Source organism: Ornithorhynchus anatinus, chromosome 3 (assembly GCF_004115215.2).
Source record: "Ornithorhynchus anatinus isolate Pmale09 chromosome 3, mOrnAna1.pri.v4, whole genome shotgun sequence".
Classification (NCBI taxonomy): Eukaryota; Metazoa; Chordata; class Mammalia; order Monotremata; family Ornithorhynchidae; genus Ornithorhynchus; species Ornithorhynchus anatinus.
Window position 1 is genome coordinate 114160996 of NC_041730.1, and position 14975 is coordinate 114175970.

The window sequence follows — 14975 nt, forward strand, 5'->3', positions numbered from 1 at the left end:
GGAAAGAAGCGAGAGAGCTGGCCATCGTAGTCGCAACTCTAACAGTGGGAGCCGATGGCGATTAACCACTCGGGGACTCAGTGTTCCCGCTCTGAAAGAGGGGGCGGGCTGGATTATCACTGCCCCTTCTCACTTCCCGTCGAGGTAGTAGCTCTTGAGTTAGCTTTTCCGGAGGTCGGCTTTCACGCCGTTATCACCTCGCACTTCGCTCCCTTGGGAATGGATTTGGCCTGTGGGAGAAAGCCTAGGCAGCAAAGCCAGGCAAATAAGTTAAATGGAATCAATAAATCGATGGAATTTATTGAATGCTTAGTCTGTGAAGCGCCGTACTATACACAACAGAGTAGGTAGACTAAGAGCTAAAGTAGAGGAGACCGTGGCCAAGAAGCTGGAGTATGGAGTTCAAATCCTCCCCCCTTCCCTTCCTCCCTTCCCTTCTGTGAGCTTCAACTATAAAATGGGAGTTGGGAAGGAGGGCTAGACTGTGAGCTCCTTGTGGGCATGGAACATGTCTACCAACTCTGTTGTAGTATACTCTCCTGAGTGCTTAGTACAGTGCTCTGCACACAGTAAGCGCCCAATCGGTACCATAGATTGCTTGATTGAGGAGGAGGGGGAGGACAAGGGAAGAGAATTATGCTACTCACCCAGTTTCAAGAAGTAACCGTGAGGATGAATAATAATAATTAATTACGGTATTCGTTAAGCACTTACCACGTGCCAGGCACTGTACTAAGCACTGGGGAGGATACAAGCGAATTGTGTTGGAGACAGTCCCTGTCCTACATGGGGTTCACAGTCTCAATCCCCATTTTACAGATGAGGTAACTGAGGCACAGAGAAGTGAAGCGACTTGACCGAGGTCACAGAGCAGACAAATGGAGGAGTCAGGATCAGAACCCTCTGCACCGTAAGCCCATTGTGGGCAGGGATTGTCTCTCTTTATTGCTGTATTGTGCTTTCCAAGTGCTTAATACAGTGCTCTGCACACAGTAAGCGCTTAATAAATACAATTGAATGAATGAACGAACCCATGACCTTCTGACTCCCAGGCCCGTGCTCTAACCGCTACAACATGCTGTTATTATTATCATTATTATTATTTTTATGTCTGTTTAGCACTTACTACATATCAAGTACTGGGGTAGATACCAGCCCGTCAAGTCAGACTGGCCCTGGCCCATATGGCGCTCACGGTCAAAGTAGGAAGGTGAACAGGTATTGAATCCCCATTTTACAGCTGCGAAAACCGAGCCACAGAGAAGTTAAGTGATTTGCCCAAGGTCACACGGCAGGCACGACTCTCGGGGTTCTTTCCACTGGGCCATGCTGAGGCATAGCGGGCCAAAGACGAGAGGAACAGTCTCCTACTGGAGGGAGAGCATGAGCCGAGGATGTGACAGTCTCCCGGCTCTGAGGGACCCGTGGGATGGAATTTAAACTCTGAAAGTAGGCTTGATTTAAAACGGAGCTAGTCCAACTCTGGTCACTTCTGGCCCCACCTCCTCCTCCTCCCCCGTCCCTCCACCAAGCAGGTAAACGAGCATCTGGTTCCCTGATTTATTGGTCAGGAGTAAATGGGGCTTAGTGGAGAATCCCAAGTCCCCAGTTAACTGCAATCCAAGCGGCCCTAGATTCCCCTAAATATCCCTCATCTCAACACTTCATTCATTCATTCATTCAATAGTATTACTGAGCGCTTACTATGTGCAGAGCACTGTACTAAGCGCTTGGAATATACAAATCCGTAACAGAGACAGTCCCTGCCCTTTGACTTCAGGAATGACCTATTGGAGAGAGCATGGGCCTGAAAGTCAGAGGACCTGCACTCTAATCCTAGCTCCACTACTTGCCTGCTGCTTGATCTAGGGCAAGTCACTTCACTAGGCCTCAGTTTCCTCACCTGTAAAATGGGGATTCAATACCTGTTCTCCCTCCACCTTGGGCAGTGAAACTCACGTGTGAAAAAGACAATGTCCAACCTTACTCTTCTGTATCTACCCCAGCATTCAGCCCATTGCTTGGCACATAGGAACCACTTAACAAAACGAATAGCACAATTATTCTTGTTATTATTATTAATAGCAATAAGAAGACTCTTATTATTATAATTAGTCTCATGAAACCCATGTGTGAAAAAGACAGTGTCTAACCTCATTCTTCTGTATCTACCCCAGCGCTCAGCCCAGTGCTTGGCACATAGTAAGCACTTAAAGAGCACAATTATTATAATTATTATGACTATTATTATTATAACTAGTATCATTAGACACTCCGGGGCCCTTGGGACTCTCTGCAGTCTGGCCCCTCGGGCCTCAGATGGGAAAGGAGAGGCAAGCAAGAGTAGGATGCTCTAGCCTCCCAAACTGGCCACGGGGAGTCCATCCAGAGTAGGATTCCTAGGGCAGTGTTTTCTTTGAGTTGATCCTGGCCCAGATCCCACCAGCCGGCCTGATTCATTCCTCATCTGTCCTCAATTCCCTTCGGTTGGAGCGCCGAGAGTCCCGATGCGGTTCTCATGGTTACTGTTTCTCCACACGCAAGTAAACAGCAGATCTCAGGCCGCTGGCCACCCCCACGGAGGGGTGCAGCTCCAGAAACGCAGTTTGCCAGGAAAACCTCAGAAGGGGCCTTAGGATCCCGTTCCCATCCGCCCTCAGAAGAAGTCGCTCCACAAACAAATATTTTCAGAGATCACAGGCCCCGTCGGCGGGACGGACCGGTCCCGGCAAGATGGAGCGGCCACCTCCCCTTTCGCTTGTCTCTGGGGGGAGTCTTCCCGAGGCAGGGCCGGTCAGGGAGGGCCGGGAGTCGAGCCGGGGCACGGTGCAGTGGCGGGAGAGAGCTGTCCGGGGCTCTCCTCCTCCCAATATCCCGGAATCGTCCGTCCTTCGAGGCGGAGCCAAAGATTTGGCCAAACGATTTTTCTCCCCTTTTCTAAAATGCTGACTGGTGCTGATGGAAAGTTTCAATTTGCAAGTCCCCAAAGTGGGGAAAAGGAGAGGTCTTTTATGACGCTCCAGACTAAAACGATAATAATAATAATGTTGGTATTTGTTAAGCTCTTACTATGTGCAGAGCACTGTTCTAAGTGCTGGGGGAGATACAGGGTAATCGGGTTGTCCCACGTGAGGCTCACAGTTAATCCCCATTTTACAGATGAGGTAACTGAGGCACAGAGAAGTGAAGTGACTTGCCCACAGTCACACAGCTGCCAAGTGGCAGAGCCGGGATTTGAACCCATGACCTCTGACTCCCAAGCCCGGGTTCTTTCCACTGAGCCATGCTGCTTCTCAGCATGTGAACGTTACCATGTGGACATCATTTTGCCTTTACTCAGGCAGTGCCAAGAAATGCAAGGATTCCCTCCTTGATATCGGTGACGCCCGGTCTCACCGGGGTCCCCCCATTTCGGATGTCCCTGTCGTGGTTCTGTTTCTGGGCCTAATTCTCAACCGGGGCACACAGAAGATTTCTGTTCCTCTTCCTCTTCAGCCTTCATCGGTGACCTGGAATAAGGTCACCCTGGATGCCTAGAGAGTTAGAAGGGAAGAAGCTCTGGGCTTTCCTCCATTTCCTTTTTGTTAGTACAGTGTCTGGCACATAGTAAGCACTTAACAAATACCATAATTATTATTATTATTAGACCCGGTTTTCAAGTTCACTTCAAACACACGAGCTGGACGCTTTGGAGTATTCGGCGACCTGGAATAAGGTCACCCTGGAGGCCTAGAGAATTGGAAGGGAAGAACTTTGGGTTCTACTCCATTTCCTTTTTGTTTTTAAACCCAGTCTTCAGGTTCATTTCCAACCATGAGCTGGAAGTTTTGGGGCATTCCGGTCCGGAAACAATCCCCGAACCGTTGAGAAGGACTGAAAAGTGGGATTGGTGAGATACTATTTGACACTTCTGGGAGATCCAGGAAACCCCTCAGGATTGATTCCTTGTCTCACCGCCCAGGGCTCTGGGGCCATTTGGTGGGATATCCTTCCCCAGTCACCAGCACGGTTGATCACGGAGCTGAAGCTGAAGCCGCTGAAAGGACCCCGAGAGCTATTGCTATTGTTCTCGTCCGTCCGTCTCCCCCGATTAGACCGTAAGCCCATCAATGGGCAGGGACTGTCTCTATCTGTTACTGATTTGTCCATTCCAAGCGCTTAGTACAGTGCTCTGCACAGAGTAAGCGCTCAATAAATACTATTGAATGAATGAATGAAAAGGTCTTGCCTGGGAATGAGGAAAGCTTCCATCAGGCAGGATCTCCCAAATCCTGAGGTCTGGAATTTGGGTTTTTAGGTCCATTTCTCCCACTTTAGGGAATGGAGAGAGGAGGAGACATTACCATCCCAGATCGAGCTGGTGAGGCGGTAGTGGGAACTCTTGCCTTCTTGGCTCCATTAATGCCCCATCGACATGAACTCCCTTGAGAGAAAGTGATACTGCGCAAGATGGTCTTAGGGGCCACGTCTCGGCATGTCCACGAGAAGCCAGAGTGGCCTAGTGGAAAGAGCAGGGGCCTCGGAGTCAGAGGACCTGGGTCGTGATCCAGGCTCTGCCACTTGTCTGCTGTGTGACCTTGGACAAGTCACTTCACTTCTCTGTGCCTCAGTTTCCTCAACTGCAAAATGGGAATTAAAGACCTGTTCTCCCTCCTACTTAGACAGTGAGCCCCAAGTGGGACAGGGACTTTGTTCAACCTAACTTGGATCTACCCCAGTGCTTAGAACAGTGCTTGACACGTAGTAAGTACTTAAATATAATAATAATAACGATGATGATGATGTCCATGTCTCTGCAGACTCGTGTCCACAGTGGGAGTTGGGCGGCGAGACTTGGAACCATGTCTGTTTCCAGTCAACCTCCACAACCTCCACGTACAAGGTCCCTATGAAGAAAGAATTAACCTCTGTTTCCCCTCTCTTTTGACCTCTAGGGTCAATGAATCCTGTCTGTTCAGTGCCTTAGCGGAGAATTTTGACATCTTCATAACCTCCTCACCGTGATCTCAATCTCCTTCCTCTGTGGGAGCACTAGGAGTGTGAGACCCAAAGGGAAGCTTTAAGCAGGACCCCCAGCAAGGATCAAGATCCGTGTCCTCCCTCCCTTTGGGATCTGGGGATCTTTATCCTTGGAAAAATCAGGGATATTTGGGGGAGAAAAGGGATGTATGGAGCCCTGAGGGAGCACTGAGGGCTGAGGAGTTAGAGTCTCTTGTGATGGGCTCCCCTAAAGCAAAACTATAGGTTGGAACATGGAATAGGGAAAAAGGAACATGGAGGGATGATCCCCCAAGACCATTCTCTTCCCATAAGCTCCGGATGGAATTTGGGGTACTACTTTATGGGTTTCTTTGAGGGGCCAAGAAGCATTATTTAGTTCATCATTCTCATTCCTAAATAGACATCTTACCCTTAATAATTATAATCACTATGGCATTTACTATGTTCTGAGTGCTAGTAGGGCTCACAATCTATTTTATCCCCATCTTAAGGATAAGGAAACTAAGGACCAGAGAGGTAAAGTGACTTGCCCGAGGTCACACACTGGCCAGAGGCAGAGCTGGGACTAGAACTTGGACTTCCTGACGCCTAGTCCCGTATTCCCTCAGCAACAGGGTTTGCTAGTGAAGCTGCCTCTCCGTGCTATAAACTACGTGGTCCCAGTGTCCAGAAATGCATCTCCCTCTCCCAGGACCACAGAATAACTTCCGGGGCCTAAAATCCCAAATCCCCCACCAGGTTCCAGAGGGAGAGCACCAGGCTTTACCAGGTCGCTTGGTGAGCTTCGTCCAGCTTCACCAGGAGAAGTCATCCAGACCCAGAGCAACTGAGAGGAGCGGAAGGCTATTTGAGGTGGAGAGGTGGGGACGGGTGCTATACATTTCTATAAACATCATGTACTGGACAGCCGGTGTCACTCTTTTCTATGCCACACCCTGAACTCTGTGGGCCTGGGGAATAATAGAGAAGCAGTGTGGCCCAGTGGAAAGAGCATGGGCCTGAGAGTCAGAAGAGTTGGGTTCTAATCCCGTCTCCACCACGTACCTGATGTGTGTCCTTGGGCAAGGCACTTCACTTGTTTGTGCCTCAGTTCCCCTATCTTCAGAATGGGGATTCATTACCTGCTTTCCCTCCTACTTAGACTGCGAGTCCCGTAAGGGACTTGATTATCTTGTTTCTACCCCAGTGCCGAGTACAGTAGAAGCAGCTTGGCTTAGTGGCAAGAACACGGGCCTGGGAGTCAGAGGTCATGGGTTCTAATCCTGAATCTGTCACTTGTCTGCTGTGTGACCTTGGGCAAGTCATTTAGCTTCTCTGTGCCTCAGTTACTCCAGCTGTAAAATGGGGGTTAAGACCGTAAGCCCCACGTGGACAACCTGTATCTGCCCCAGTGCCTAGAACAGTGCTTGTTCTTCCCCAGCTTGGTGGCTATATAGGCATGAAGGTCAGAGGAGGAGCCAAGAGCCAAATTTATACGTCACAAACATCATAAGAATATTATCGGCAAAATAAACAGATATGGCATCCCCCTTCCTCCAAAGTGATACCTGCAGAAAGCCAAAGTGGAACTGATTTCCCACCATGAGTCACTTTTCCTCTTATCCAAGAGAGAACTGAAGTGTGGTAATACAGCCACGACCCTTGTCTGTTCCCCTCGTGCCCCACTCCATCTCCCCAGCATGCATTAAAAAGAAAAACAAGAAAGTGAAATTTAAGACCTGGTTGCACTACCGGTGAAAATCATGTGTGATTTCCCCCACAGAATCCCCCTCTTAATAAATTTCTACTGTTGCCTGGGCCTTGATTCTGCAACATTTTTTCCTATCAATATATCTTGATGTTTCGTCGCACCGAATTCCCAAACCAGTTACTGAAGGTGGGACAGGAGAGCTCTGTGCCTGAAAATCTTTAACAAGAGGATGGGCCAGGCTTGAAAGTGTGTTCAACACTGTTTTCAAAACTAATCAGTTAGATTTAGTCTATCTGGGCCACAGAGTTTTTGTTAGCACACCCCTCCCCGCCCATTCCCACCTACTGTTCCCCAGATCATCAAGTTTGGGTTTTTGTTATTTATGGTACATTGTAAGTGTCTACTATGTGTCAAGCACTATACTAAGTGCTTGAGTAGAAAAAACATATTCAGGTTGGACACCATCCCTCTTCCACATGGGGCTCAGAGTCTAAGTAGGAGAGTTCAAAGTTCAAAGAAGCAGCGTGACCTAGTGGAAAGAGCACATGCCTGGTAGTCAGTGAACCTACGTTCTGATTCTTTCTGGCTCTGCCACTTGTCTTCCGTGTGACCTGGGGCAAGTCACTTAACTTCTCTGAGCCTCAATTACCTCATCTGTAAATTGGAGATTTAGGCTGCGAGCCCCGAGTGACTGTGTCCAACCTGATTACCTTGTATCTACTAGAGCCGCTTAGTACAGTGCCTGGGATATAGGAAGTGCTTAACAAATGCCATTAAAAAAAATGTAAGCTTCTCACTGTAATAATAATAATGTTGGTATTTGTTAAGCGCTTATTATGTGCACAGCACTGTTGTAAGCGCTGGGGTAGATACAGGGTCATCAGGTTGTCCCACGTGAGGCTCACAGTCTTCATCCCCATTTTCCAGATGAGGACACTGAGGCACAGAGAAGTTAAGTGACCCACAGTCACACAGCTGACAAGTGGCGGAGCAGGGATTCAAACCCATGACCTCTGACTCCCAAGCCTGGGCTCTTTCCACTGAGCCACTCTGTAGTAAATATACTCAGAATTCCATGTTGACCCTCCTTCCCCCCCCCCCCCCCCGACCTCCAATTCAGAGTTTCATGGAAATCAAACACAAAGAGAATCCAAAGGAAGATCTAGAGTGATTAGCCCCTTTGCCAGACTTCTTTTTAACCCTGGGCACACGAGAGTCAGCGCTTGGCTTTGATGACCTGAATAGACTGCCGGCTATCTCAGTCGAGTTGAACCCTGACGAGAGCTGGGGCCAAGGGTAGGAAGAAATGACCCCTTGATGTCTCTGTTTCTTTAAAATGTGTCTTAGAACATTGTGTAAACAAACATTTCCAACTGCAACTTTTTCCAAGAAATTCAGGGGACGCAGCAAAAACGCCGCTCTGTTCATTCTCACAGCCTCCCTTTGTGAAACAGAAGGAGAAGCAGTTATTACCAATCCACAGTTGGCGATTCTGAGGCAGATGAGAGGCTCAGGGACCCCTTATTATTATTACTATTATTATGGTACTTGTTAAGCACTTACTATGTGCCAAGTCTTGATTCTATTTAGTTGCCATTGTTTTTACGAGATGTTCTTCCCCTCGACTCTATTTATTGCCATCGTTCTCGTCCGTCCGTCTCCCCCGATTAGACCGTAAGCCCGTCAGACGGCAGGGACCGTCTCTATCTGTTGCCGACTTGTTCATTCCAAGCGCTTAGTACAGTGCTCTGCACATAGTAAGCGCTCAATAAATACTATTGAATGAATGAATACTAAGTGCTGAGGTAAAGACAAGATAATCAGGTTGGACACAGTCCCTGTCCCACATGGGGCTCATACTCTTAATCCCCATTTTACAGGTGAGGGACCTGAGGCCCAGAACAGTGAAGTGAGTTGCCCAAAGTCACACGGCACAAGTGTGGCAGAGCTGGGAAGAGAACTCTAGTGACTAGGCCATGTTGCTTCCCAAACACTTAGTACACTGCTCTGCACATAGTAAGCGCTCAGTAAATACGACTGACTGACCAGCTGACTTCCCTGCCCCCCCACTCTGGAGCCCCGCCCAGCTCAGCAAGACTAGGCCACTTGCCTGCTGTGTGACCTTAGGCAAGTCACTTAACTTCTCTGTGTCTCAGTTTCCTCATCTGTAAAATGGGGGTTTAATACCTACCTGTCCTCCCCCTACTTAGACTGTAAGCCCCATGTGGGACGGGGACTCGGTCTACCCTGATTTACTCATATCTACCCCAGTGCTTAGAACAGTGCTTTACAAATAGTAAATCCTTTATCGAAAAACATATAATAATGATAGTAATAATAATAATAGGTGGGTGGGAGGTGGGGCAAGAAAGGGATGAAGGGTGAGAGAAGAGAAGAGGGAAGAAGGAGGAGAAAGTCTCCCTCGCTGCAGCTGGCTCCTATCTTCCACTCAACAAACTTTCCTGTCACTGGTGGGTGTTTTCTCTCCTCTGCCCAGGCAGAGCCATAGATGTCTGGCCCGGCCTCAAGAAAGAGGCCGGGCAAGCAACTCTCAGGGAGATTTATTTCAGAGCAATCTCCCCGGAGGCCGAGGCTGAGTCAGCACAGACCAGTGCCTCCTCGGTTTGGGGCTCGGGGGAAAGAATAATTAAAGTGCAAAACCCCAGCCCTCCCTGGCCAGTTTGGGTCTTTAGAATCAGGCAGATGAGCACTTCCCTTGGCTTGTAGCCAGGATCTCTGCTGGATTAATCGTTATAAAATAATGATACTAGTTGCGATACGGTAGCCTGGCAGAAATCAAAATGCCTCTCTTTCTTGTCCCCCAGACAAGGGTCCGGCGTCTTCCCACTGACCTTTGGTAGCCCTGGGATCTGGACCTCGAGGCTCAGTCCCCCTCTCTCCCTAGGCCTCCTTCGACTCCCCTTCCCTGCCACCCGAAGGAGGCCTGAAAAAACGTTGCTGGAGCCCGCGTGGCCTGTCAGGCGGAGCTGAGCCCGGCCTCTGTGGGAAGAGAGTGGCTGCGGAGAAGGTAGGGCCTCTGACCGGGGGCCAAGAAGCTGTTCTTATTAGGAGGCTTTCCCAGTGTCCTCTGCACTTTTTCCAGGGAAAATGATTCCCGGGGCCTCGAGTGAGAGGAAGAGAAGGCTGCTTCTGTCAACAAACGTGATCACCGCTGGGATTTTCTCTTTAATCAGGGCTGGAGGGTGCCCTCAGGAGGCTGGGCCACCTGGTCTTTAGGCTACCAGAGAAGCTCGGGACACGAGGGCCTGTACTGACCCTTCGGTTGCCTGAACTTTCCTTCACTCCAACCTCAACTAAAAGAGAAACAAGAAGAGACTATCTTCGTAGCTTACTTTTATGTAATGCTGGTATTCGCCAAGGGCTTCCCCATTACTTCTCCGGGTACTTATCTTCCCCTCCCAGTATCCTCGTGAAGTTGGGGAAGACAGATATTATTATTCCCATTTGGCAGAAGAAGAAACTGAGGCACAGCGGTCACACAGCAGGCCTGAAGCAGACCTGGGACTGGAGTGTTCCAGTTCGGTACCTCCAGTTCCCAGACCAATTCTCTTTCCACGAGAGAGCTCTGAAGCTTGGCAGTCAGCATCCAGAGGGGAGCAGGATTTGAGAAGAGGAGAGTGAAGATCTCCCTCCCCAGTCTTCCCTTCCTCCCATGCAGAGGAACAGGGGAAGCGTGGTTTTATGTAGGGGATCAGTTCAGCTTTAAGATTTCTTGGAATCTTTGAGGAAAGAAGGACGGATTAACTGCCGACAAGACCTGGTCTCTGGGGGCTCGGGGGCTTTCCTAAAGAAGGGGGAGGAGGTAGAAGGGGCGTCCCAGTAGGGTTCTTCTTCGAGAAGTCAGGAAGCGGTTTGTCGGAAGCAGCGATTCTTCTTAGCCAACAACTAATCAGATGGGAATTTCCAAACGGCCTGGAGATGGTCAGGGCTCTCTCTCCCTCTGCTCAAACCACCTGCAACACCAACTGAGCCCTTTTTTCCTGCCCCAAATGCCCCATTCTCTCCCCTACCCCCAACCTCATCCTCACGCTTGTCTTTCAGGAAGCGGGGAAAGTCAATGTTGGCCAAGCCACGGGGAGAGATGGAGTCCTGAGCTCTAAGTTTACATCACCCTGATTCTATTTATTTGCCATTGTTTTTATGAGATGTTCTTCCCCTTGACTCTATTTATTGCCATCGTTCTCGTCTGCCCGTCTCCCCCGATTAGACTGTAGGCCCGTCAGAGGGCAGGGACTGTCTCTAGCTGTTGCCGATTTGTACATTCCAAGTGCTTAGTACAGTGCTCTGCACATAGTAAGCGCTCAATAAATACTATTGAATGAGTGAATGAAAGTTGCAGGCACAGGGAGTTCCAGAGAGAAGGGTGCTCCATGAGCCAATCCTCCACCCCCCTTCCCCTCACCCTCCAGGACTAAATCTGAATTGAGGTGGACTCTTTCTCTCCCCAGGGTCCACCTTTCCAAAACCCTGGATCTGATTCTGTGTGACCTTGGGTCATTCGCCTCCGTTTCCTCATCTGTAAATGGGGATTTGATACCCATTCTCCCTCCTACTTGGGTTGAGAACCCCATGAGGGACAGGGCTACTTGATTAGCTTGTATTTAACCCAGCACTCAGACAAGTGCTTGGCACATAGTAAGCACTTAAAAATACCATAATAACAATAATAAGTCACTTACCTTCCTGGTGCCCGTTTCCTCATCTGTAAAATGGGGATTCAATTCCTGTCCCCCCTCCCACTTAGACTGTGAGCTCCTTGTGGGACAGGGACAGTGTCCAACCTGATTGTCTGGTATCTAACTCAGCACTTAATACAGTTCTTGGCACCTAGTAAGGGCTTAACAAATACCACAATTACAATAATAATTATTATAAGTATTATTATGATGAAGAAAATCAATAGCATCTCCAAACTGTCTCCTGTCCCTCCAGCCCCAGCCCGCCTGCCTTTTAAGTCCATGGCGGTCAAAGCAGCGGAGTTACAAATGTTTATAATTTCTCGTGGCTCCAGCCTAAACTGAGCCTGGGCATTACCCCCCTCTTTCTCTCCACCCACCCGCCCCCCATCCCGCTGACTTACTTTGCTATAATGACCATCAGTCTGAAAGAGACAGGGCAGCCTCCAACGTCAAGGGGTCCTTCAGAGATAAATAGCCTTTATTGTTGGTTCTGCTAACACATCTCCTCCTTCCTTGATGCTGGTCTGGCTAGATGCTGGTCTGGCTAAAAGGGATGGTGTTTTGAGGGCATTTGGGGTCTTTGTGATTTCTCCCCACTGCTCTGTTTGGGGACCTGCTTTTCTGCAGAGAGTTCTGTAGGCAGAAATAAAACTACCACCAACTCTCTCTTGCCAGGGCCCGACGAGCCAGACATCGGGCTTACAGAGCAAATGGCTTCTTCTCCTTCTGCTCCATCCTATCGCTAGCCTTTTGGTTGGCCATCTCTGCGTCTGACAGTCCCTCCGACCGTGGGCGGGCAGGGCCGTTCATTGCTTGTTACACCTTAAAGGAATACTTTTGATTTGCATGATTTCAGGGGATTCTCTGAGGACTTCAACCAATCCCACTCCTTCATTTCCCCATGTCTGTGTGATACTTGATCAGTCACTCACTTACCATGTTGGAGCCCTGGATTAAGCGCTTGGGGGGGTTCAGTGGAGTCTAAGGCACAGGGTCTGCCCTCGAGAAGCTTGCACAGAGTTTAATAGTAATAATAATAATAATAATAATAATGTTGGTATTTGTTAAGCGCTTACTATGTGCACAGCACTGTTCTAAGCGCTGGGGGAGATACAGGGTCATCAGGTTGTCCCACGTGAGGCTCACAGTTAATCCCCATTTTCCAGATGAGGTAACTGAGGCACAGAGAAGTGAAGTGACTTGCCTACAGTCACACAGCTGACAAGTGGCAGAGCTGGGATTCGAACTCATGACCTCTGACTCCCAAGCCCAGGCTCTTTCCACTGAGCCACGCCGCTTCAGGGTTTAGGGTGGCTCTGAAGTCCTGCTTGGTTGCTTATAGGAAGAAGGAGGCAAAAGAAACTATAGGCATTGAACCCTGACCGCCAGTGAGAAACAGCATGGCCTAGTGGCTAGATCCCGGACCTGGGAGTCAGAAGGACCCGTGTTCTAATCCCAACTCTGCCACTTGTCTGCTGTGTGACCTTGGGCAAGTCACTTAGCTTCTCTGTGCTTCAGTTACCTCCTCTGGAAAACGGGGATTAAGACTGTGAGCTCCATGTGGGACAACCTGATTACCTTGTAATAATAATAATAATGCTGGTATTTGTTAAGCCCTTACTCTTTGCAGAGCACTGTTTTAAGCGCTAGGGTAGATACAGGGTAATCAGGTTGTCCCACATGAGGCTCACAGTCTTCATCCCCATTTTCCAGATGAGGTAACTGAGGCACAGAGAAGTTAAGTGACTTGCCCACAGTCAGGCAGCTGCCAAGCAGCAGAGCTGGGATTTGAACCCATGCCCTTTGACTCCCAAGCCCATACTCTTTCCACTGAGCCACGTTGCTTCTCTAAGGCTGTGAACCCCGTGTGAGACAGGGACTGTGTCCAATTTGATTATCTTGTATCTACCCCTGCACTTGGTACAGTGCCTGGCACAGAGTAAATGCTTAACAAATGCCAAAAAAAAAAAAAAGAAATGCCTGGCTCCTCCTCCTTGAACCTGGAGTGGACATTGAAAAACAAACCCTCTTCCTCGGGAAACAGGTAGACAGCAGCGTGGCTCAGGGAAAAGAACCCGGGCTTGGGAGTCAGAGGTCATGGGTTCGAATCCCAGCTCCGCCACTTGTCAGCTGTATGACTTTGGGCAAGTCACTTAACTTCTCTGTGCCTCAGTTCCGTCATCTGTAAAATGGGGATTAAGACTGTGAACCCCACATGGGACAACCTGATCACCTTGTATCCCCCCCCAGCACTTAGAACAGTGCTTTGCACATAGTAAGAGCTTAACAAATGCCAACATCATTATTATTATTATTGACTGAGGTTAAGGGGTGGGTGGAGCTTGGGATGAGGGGTAAGGCCATGTACAGTTTGTGCTGAATCTGTATGATCACTCATCACTTCAGTTTAATTCCCAGAGTCGGGCCCGTTCCCTCCATAGAAAGATTTGGATTCATTTTCCAGGAGTCTTCACTTTTGTGGGGGGTTCCCCCCTCCCTGGTTGTGTCGGGGGTGTGGGAGGGGGGCCGGCAGGAAGTTGGGGGGTTAACCGGCCCAGGGCAGGGCCATGTGAAATCCCAGAGTTAGCAGTTCCCAGTGTTGGGTCAGGAAGGGGTCATTTAATCAAGCAATCACTTAATCAGTGGTATTTATTGAGCTCTCCCTGTGCGCAGAGCAGTGTACTAAGTTCTTGGAAGAGTATAATAGAGTGCGTACACCCAATCCCTGCCCTTAAGGAGTTTATAATCTAGGGGGAGAAGCAGCTGCGTGGGAAACGGTCCTCATTCCCGCCGATCCTCTGTAAGTGACCTGTCTCAATACTGGACATGAGAAGGTGAAGCAGGTTTGTTGATTTCACTGCTCGCTCTCTCTCCCCCCGCCCCCCTTCCTCTCTCTTCCCCTCTCCCTCTCTCCCCCTACCCTTTCTCACTCCAGAGACCGCTGGAAAAGCCAGATGGCCTTGATGTCTCAGACCAGAGCAAGGAGCACCCTCAGCATCTGTGTGAAAAGTGCAAAGTCTTGGGCTACTACTGCCGTCGAGTGCAATAAATCTCCTGGAGATGGTGCTGACTCCCTGCCTTGCCTCTTCCTGCCTCCCTGTGACATCCTCTGGTGTCAGGGACATCCAGGAACACACCATCGAAAGCCAACAACGACACACAAACTAAACTAAAAGCAATGTTGCCGACATTACTATCTATAAACTAATAATATGCCTTCCAGTTAACAGAATGTAACACTTTTCCTGTGTATACGTGCAAGATGTATTTATAGGACTCTGGGTTTTGTTTTGTATTTGATAAAAACAGTGTTACTGACAGCGTTCACAATGGAGCCGCCTCCGGAACGGTCTCTAATTGGTTGTTTACACGGTCCCGCTCTCCCGGCCAGGTGAAGCGAGCGGAAGTGCCGTTTTTCTCCGAGGGGGAGTGGGGTCGGTGGGAGCGGGATGACGTGGGACACGAGGCCGGGGGGAGAGCCCGGTCGGGGCAGCCTCTGAACCCCGCTAGAGACGTCTATTCTCTTTCTTCAACCTGGGACAGGGGGTGACTCTTCCTGTCACCCTTCCTCCTCCAATAATAGC

The 14975-nt window shown here is 49.3% G+C and overlaps 1 protein-coding gene across 2 annotated transcripts in view; it reads left to right on the forward strand.

Moving 5' to 3' along the window:
* The window catches only part of ZCCHC24 (zinc finger CCHC-type containing 24), a 156866-nt gene extending 142157 nt beyond the window's left edge, over positions 1–14709 (forward strand). Inside the window, exons 4-5 of one of the 2 annotated variants that reach the window (XM_029061089.2) lie at positions 4800–4882; positions 14327–14709. In XM_029061089.2, the coding sequence (XP_028916922.1) occupies positions 4800–4882; positions 14327–14564 (321 nt within the window). In that variant the 3' untranslated portion in view covers positions 14565–14709. The remainder of the gene's footprint in view (positions 1–4799; positions 4883–14326) is intronic. The other variant, XM_029061091.1, reaches the window with a different exon arrangement.
* Positions 14710–14975: the final 266 nt, after the last annotated feature.